Below are 7349 nucleotides of genomic sequence, written 5' to 3'. Positions count from 1 at the left end.
TATATAGCGTTTTGGAATGAAACTCTTGTTTCCCAATGTGAGCTCAGAGTATATGAGAGATGTAATGTTTGTCTCTGTTGTGTTGAAGCCCAATCAAGCAGGAGAGACCAGCCTCCCCTGTACCCAGCTGTGTGTCCATGAAGAGTGACCAGTCTATGGGTCATCCTATACAGTTTAGAGAGGGAGACTTTTCTACTGAACAAAGGTAAGAAGAACTCATGGGTCATGGTCAGTGAGTTAAACAACACTGTCTCTAGTCATTTCTCCTCTCCCATTTTCCCATTTCTTTTGGTTGTTTTCAAAATCCATAGGCTAATACTTTTTTCAATTTTCATAGTCCTGAAACAATATTAAACAAACACAACATTCCCTCCCTGTGTGTGTGTATGTGTGTGTGTGTGTGTGTGTGTGTGTGTGTGTGTGTGTGTGTGTGTGTGTGTGCACTCCCTGGATGAGGAGATGTAATCTGATGTTTTGTCCACAGAAACCAACAGGAGAGATCAGATTCAGAGATTCTCAGTGGTCAGTCTTCCCAGAGTCATCAAACAGACCTGGCCTCCATATTCAGTGTATGTGGTCCTGTTATGTACATTTGTTTTTGTTTACCTCAAGTAAAGTTGATCTGTCAATCATTCATTCATGTGTTAATGAGAAAGCATTTAGTATCTTGCTTAACTTATTAACTTTATTTATTTCAGTTGCTTGAAGAGAATATTATGACATTTGTGAAGAAGGAGCTGAAGATGTTCAAGAGGATTCTTAGTCCAGAACTCCCAGAAGGCTTTGAGAGTCAGAAGCAGGATAAGGAAGTGATGGATGCTGAAGATGAGAAGCAGGAGAGCAGTGCCAGAGAGGGGCTCTGAAGATCACACTGCACGTCCTGAGGAAAATGAACCAGAAGGAGCTTGCTGACACACTGGAGAAAAGTAAGAGCTGTCTGCCTCATGTTGAATGCTGTTTTATAACAAACATTTAAAAGCTGTAGCTAAAGTACAGCTAAAGTAGCTGTATAAGTAAATGATATTGTAGCAGCCTTAACACAACACCTAGTGACCTCATCAAGTAGCAACAGAATGTGTTGTGTTGATTCATTTAGACAGAGAGAGAGAGAGAGAGAGAGAGAGAGAGAGAGAGAGAGAGAGAGATAACATTATTAATGCTATCAATAATACCAATAATGAAATAAATCAGTCACACCAGTGTGTAATGCATTATGAAAACATTTACAGATTTATACAGACAGTTAAGAGAATAAATTATTATAATTTAAACTTTATAAGACAGTCTTACAGTACTGTAGGCATTAAAACAGATGTAATATTAATATCCTCTGTGTTATTTCTAGATTCAGATGAGCGTGCTGTGATTCTTCAACGTGAACTCAAATCTAATCTAAAGAAGAAGTTTCAATGTGTATTTGAGGGGATCGCTAAACAAGGAAACCCAACACTTCTCAATAAGATCTACACAGAGCTCTACATCACAGAGGGTGGAACAGGAGAGGTCAATAATGAACATGAGCTGAGACAGATTGAGACAACAACCAGGAAACAAGCAAGACCAGAGACTGCAGTCAAATGTAACGACATCTTCAGACCCTTAACTGGACAAGACAAACTTATCAGAACTGTGCTGACAAAGGGAGTCGCTGGCATTGGAAAAACAGTCTCTGTGCAGAAGTTCATTCTGGACTGGGCTGAAGGAAAAGCAAATCAGGATGTCCAATTTGTATTTTCATTCCCTTTTCGGGAGCTGAATTTGATGAAAAAGGAAAAACACACTTTCATTGAACTTCTCAATCACTTCTCAAAGGAAACCAAAGAATCAAGGATCTCCAACTACGGCAAGTACAAAGTTCTGTTCATCTTTGATGGTCTGGATGAGTGCCGACTGCCCCTAGACTTCCAGAAGAACAAGATCTGTTGTGACGTCACAGAGTCAAACTCAGTGGATGTTCTGCTGACAAATCTCATCAAGGGAAATCTGCTTCCCTCTGCTCTCCTCTGGATAACTACCCGACCTGCAGCAGCCAATCAGATCCCTTCAGGGTGTGTTGACCAGGTGACAGAGGTACGAGGGTTCAATGACCCACAGAAGGAGGAGTACTTCAGGAAGAGATTCAGTGATGAGGACCTGGCCAGCAGAATCATCTCACACATAAAGACATCAAGGAGCCTCCACATCATGTGCCACATTCCAGTCTTCTGTTGGATTTCTGCAATAGTCCTTGAACACATGTTGAAACATAAGAGAGAAGAGATGCCAAAGACTCTGACTGAGATGTACTCACACCTTGTGGAGTTTCATACCAAACAGAAGAATGAAAAGTATCTTGGGAAAGAAGAGACAGGTCCACACTGGAATAAAGAGAGCATTCTGTCACTGGGAAAACTGGCTTTTCAACAGCTTGTGAAGGGCAATCTGATTTTCTATGAAGAAGACCTGGAAGAGGCTGGCATTGATGTCAATGAAGCCTCAGTGTACTCAGGATTGTGCACACAGCTCTTTAAAGAGGAATGTGGGCTGTACCAGGACAAGGTGTACTGCTTCGTGCATCTGAGCATTCAGGAGTTTCTGGCTGCTGTATATGTGTTCCTCTCATTCATCAACAAAAATGAGAATCTAATGGCCGAACCGCAAGTTACTGAAGTTACTGTCTACAAGAGTGCTGTGGATAAAGCCTTACAAAGTGAGACGGGAAACCTGGACCTTTTCCTCCGCTTCCTTCTGGGCCTCTCACTGGAGTCCAATCAGAAGTACTTACGAGGTCTACTGACAAAGACAAGAAGCAGCTCACAGAGCCATGAAGAAACAGTCAAGTACATCAAGGAGAAGATCAGGAAGAATCCCTCTCCAGAGAGGTGCATCAATCTGTTCCACTGTCTGAATGAACTGAATGACCATTCTCTAGTGGAGGAGATCCAATACTACCTGAGATCAGGAAGTCTCTCAGCAAAAGAACTGTCACCTGCACAGTGGTCAGCTCTGGTCTTTGTGTTGCTGACTTCAGAAAAGGAGCTGGATGTGTTTGACCTGAAGAAATACTCCAGATCAGAGGAAGGTCTTCTGAGGCTGCTGCCAGTGGTCAAAGCCTCCAGAGCTGCTCTGTGAGTACATAAAATGACATTTAAGTACTAATCATCAGGAAGAAATATTCAGTTTAGAGAAATAGATGTATTATTGAATAACATATTGAATCAATGCATTGATGTTCACATTAGTATAACAATATGACCATACAATTCTAGGAGACGGAAGATGAATCTATATGTTGTTTAAGAGAATAAACCAAATGCATCTGCCATTGTCCTTCTACACTACTGGTGTTAAATTAACAGTGTGTGAAATCATGATGATCTCTTTGCAGGCTGTCAGTCTGTGGAGTCACAGAGAAAGGCTGTGCTTCTCTGGTCTCAGCTCTGAAGTCAAACCCCTCACACCTGAGAGAGCTGGACCTGAGTAACAATGACCTGAAGGATTCAGGAGTGAAGCTGCTCTCTGCTGTCCTGGGGAATCCCCACTGTAAACTGGAGACTCTGAGGTCAGTATTCCTGTAGTTGGTCAACAAGTGATAACTGTTCACCAGATCCACATGTGTTTACCAGGCACACATAGTCCACACCATATGTGTTTGGACAGTGAAGCTTACAGTTTTAAATTTGGTGCTATGCTCCAGCCTTTTGGATTTGAGATAGAATGTTTCATATTAGGCAACAGTGTCACGCCCTGGCTCTGGGGACTATGTTATGTTGAGCCAGGGTATGTAGTCTATGTTTGTATATCTATGTGGGCCTGAGTGACTCCCAATCAGAGGCAACGAGTGTCAGCTGGTTGTCTCTGATTGGGAGCCATATTTAACTATCGGTCTTTTCACTTTGTGTTGTGGTTTCTTGTTCCGTGTTGGTTGATTTATGTAACCAGGGACGTCTTGTTTCGTTTTTGTTGTTTTGATCGTGTGATCATCATTCAATAAATATAAATATGTTCACCTTCAATGCTGCGCATTGGTCTCTCCATGACGATCGTGACAGAAGAAACCACCAAAACCAGACCAAGCAGCGTGTCCAGGAGCCATTGCTAACAGATCTCCGTGGCAACCTCGACTGGGTCAAGCCTAGTGAGGAGCAGAGAGGGTGGACTTGGGCACAGTGGAGGAAGAGCTTAGACTGGGTCAAGCCGAATGAGGAAAAGAAGGGCGGCGATTGGAAGCAGAAGAGCGAGAGCTGGGCGAGAACGATGGAGGCCTGGCCCACGGGGAGGTGAGAACCCCAGAACATTTTTAGGGGGGGGCTCACGACGTCGGACCAGCAGGAGGCCGCGATAGAGCGGTCCAGTGGGTTGCCAGAGGAGGCCGCCGGGTTACGGGGGCCACTGGTCGAAGAGGGGATGGAGGAAGTAGAGGCACGGCGAGAGGTACTGGCGTGTGTTGCCAGTCCGGTCCGGCCCGTTCCAGATCCCGGTGTAGGGCCAGTGGTGTGTGTCCCCAGTACGGTCCGGTCTATTCCTGCTCCCCGCACCATGCCTACGGTGCGCGTCGCCAGCCCAGTCCGGCCCATCCAAGCTCCCCGCACCAAGCCAGTGGTGTGCGTCGTCAGTCCGGCACGGCCCGTGCCTGCTCTCCGCACCAAGTCTATGGTGCGTTTCGTCAGCCCTGTCCGGCCCGTTCCTGCTCTCCGCACCAAGTCTGTGGTGCGCGTCGCAAGCCCAGTCCGGCCCATCCAAGCTCCCCGCACCAAGTCAGGGGTGCGCTTCGTCAGCCCGGTCCGGCCCGTTCCTGCTCCCCGCACCAAGTCAGTGGTGTGCTTCGTCAGCCCAGTCCGGCCTGTCTCTGCTCCACGCACCAAGCCTACGGTGTGCGTCGTCAGCCTGGTAAGGACCGTTCCTCCTCCACGCACCAGGCCAGGGGTGCGCGTCGTCAGTCCAGCACAACCCGTGCCTGGGCCATATCCGGAGCCGGATCCGCCGCCGAGGCGGAGTGCCCACCCGGTCCCTCCCCTGTTGTGGTTGTTTGGCGCGGTCGGAGTCCGCGCCTTTGGGGGGGGGTACTGTCACGCCCTGGCTCTGGGGACTATGTTATGTTGAGCCAGGGTATGTAGTCTATGTTTTTATATCTATGTGGGCCTGAGTGACTCCCAATCAGAGGCAACGAGTGTCAGCTGGTTGTCTCTGATTGGGAGCCATATTTAACTATCGGTCTTTTCACTTTGTGTTGTGGTTTCTTGTTCCGTGTTGGTTGATTTATGTAACCAGGGACGTCTCGTTTCGTTTTTGTTGTTTTGATCGTGTGATCATCATTCAATAAATATAAATATGTTCACCTTCAACGCTGCGCATTGGTCTCTCCATGACGATCGTGACAAACAGTACAGAATGTCACCTTTTATTTGATGTTAATGGTGAGAGGTTAGCATGTTTTGTTGTAGCCTCTGTAACTTTCTCACTCATTATTATTCTTGATTCATTCATTATTTTTCTTAAACATGGCATCATCAGGATTAATTTAGTAGTGTTTAGAAACATGTTATTTACTCACTTAGACAGAAAATTACTCCAGTCATCATCCACCATTCAGTTACTGTTGGTCAAAACATAACCCAAAACAGAACCAAAACAAACTGCAAATGCAACCAACGAGTTTACAACCAAATACTAAACTTTTGACTACTTTAATACACTATAAGTGAATTGGTCAGAATACTTATGACTTATTCAAATGGGGGACTAGATACATAAAGTGCTTTCATTTCTAAACGGTGAAACATATGTATTAAAATATCCTCAAATAAAAGGTGACATTATATACTGTCACCTCATATGAAACATTTGATCTCAAATCCAAAATGCTGGAGTATAGAGCCACATTTAAAATGTTAGCTTCACTGTCAAAATAGATATGGTGTGGACTGTATACTCAATACAATCTAAATCTGATACCTCACTGTCTGTCTTTTGACTGATACTGCTTTTTAAACTGCTCTGGTCAGTCTACTCAAATATTTGTACTATACATTTTTCTATCTACAAGCAATACTTTGATAATTTGTCATTTCTAATAATGATAAATTCATTTATGAATAGATATGGCAGGTTTGAGGATGCTGATATATCTGAATATGTTGAAAAATATATACTGCTACTATTTTCACCACCAAAGAATAGCAGTGTGGTTTTAATATGATTTGACTCTTTGCAGGCTGTCAGGCTGTCTAGTCACAGAGGAAGGCTGTGCTTCTCTGGTCTCAGCTCTGAAGTCAAACCCCTCACACCTGAGAGAGCTGGACCTGAGCTACAATCACCCAGGAGACTCAGGGGTCAGACTGCTCTCTGCTGGACTGGAGGATCCACACTGCAGACTGGAGAAACTCAAGTATGTAGAGGGTTTATGTCAATGTTCATATCAGACATGTTGGAGTTATCAGGCTAGTTAAGACAAACATTCTGACCACCACTTGGACTAAGTTATATAAAGACTGTGTGTGTGTGTGTGTGTGTGTGTCCAGTGTGTGTGTGTGTCCAGTGTGTGTGTGTCCAGTTTGTGTGTGTGTGTCCAGTGTGTGTGTGTGCACGTGTATCAGTACACACACTGGACACACACACACTGGACACACATACACACTGGACACACACACACACACACAAAGGACGCACACACACACACAAAGGACGCACACACACACACACTGGACAAACACACACACTCACACTGGACACACACACACACACTAGACACACACACACACACTGGACACACACACGCACACACACACACTGGACACACACACACGCATACACACACACTGTACACACACACACACACATACTGGACACACACCGGACACACACACAAATACAAACACACACTGGACACACACACGAACACACACACACTGGACACATATACACAAAGGACACACACACACACACACAAACACACACTGGACACACACACAAACACTGGACACACACTGGACACACTGGACACACACACACAGGACACGCACGCACACACTGGACACACACACACTGGACACACACAAAGTTATATGCTGTCTGTTTGTGTGTGTGTGTGTGTGTGTGTGTGTGTGTGTGTGTGTGTGTGTGTGTGTGAGTTCAGGTGTATCCCTCAATGACTGTCTGTTCTTCTTCTTACCGCTACAGTGTGGAACATGGTGGAGAGAACACAATGAAACCTGGAGTTAGAAAATGTGAGTGTTGACTGCTGTGAAGAATATGACTAAGAATAAGTCTTAATTCAAGTGAAGTCAAAGTCAAAGACCACCATCATTACTTACTTGGTCATATTAAATATCAGCTGTAGTTCTACAGAAGCACAAATCAGGGACACCAAA

The 7349-nt window shown here is 44.9% G+C and overlaps 1 protein-coding gene across 1 annotated transcript; it reads left to right on the top strand.

Moving 5' to 3' along the window:
- The first annotated feature begins 396 nt into the window (after window positions 1-396).
- Window positions 397-3589, top strand: LOC311141626 (NLR family CARD domain-containing protein 3-like). The gene is made up of 4 exons (XM_084177015.1): window positions 397-569; window positions 699-926; window positions 1346-3107; window positions 3368-3589. Exons 2-4 carry the CDS (start codon window positions 890-892, stop codon window positions 3555-3557), a joined length of 1989 nt encoding a protein of 662 aa, XP_084033141.1. The 5' UTR covers window positions 397-569; window positions 699-889; the 3' UTR covers window positions 3558-3589.
- Window positions 3590-7349: the final 3760 nt, after the last annotated feature.

The sequence above is a fragment of the Coregonus lavaretus genome (assembly GCF_964263955.1).
Source record: "Coregonus lavaretus genome assembly, chromosome: 2".
Taxonomy (NCBI): domain Eukaryota; kingdom Metazoa; phylum Chordata; class Actinopteri; order Salmoniformes; family Salmonidae; genus Coregonus; species Coregonus lavaretus.
This window is presented reverse-complemented; position numbering and strand designations above follow the sequence as displayed.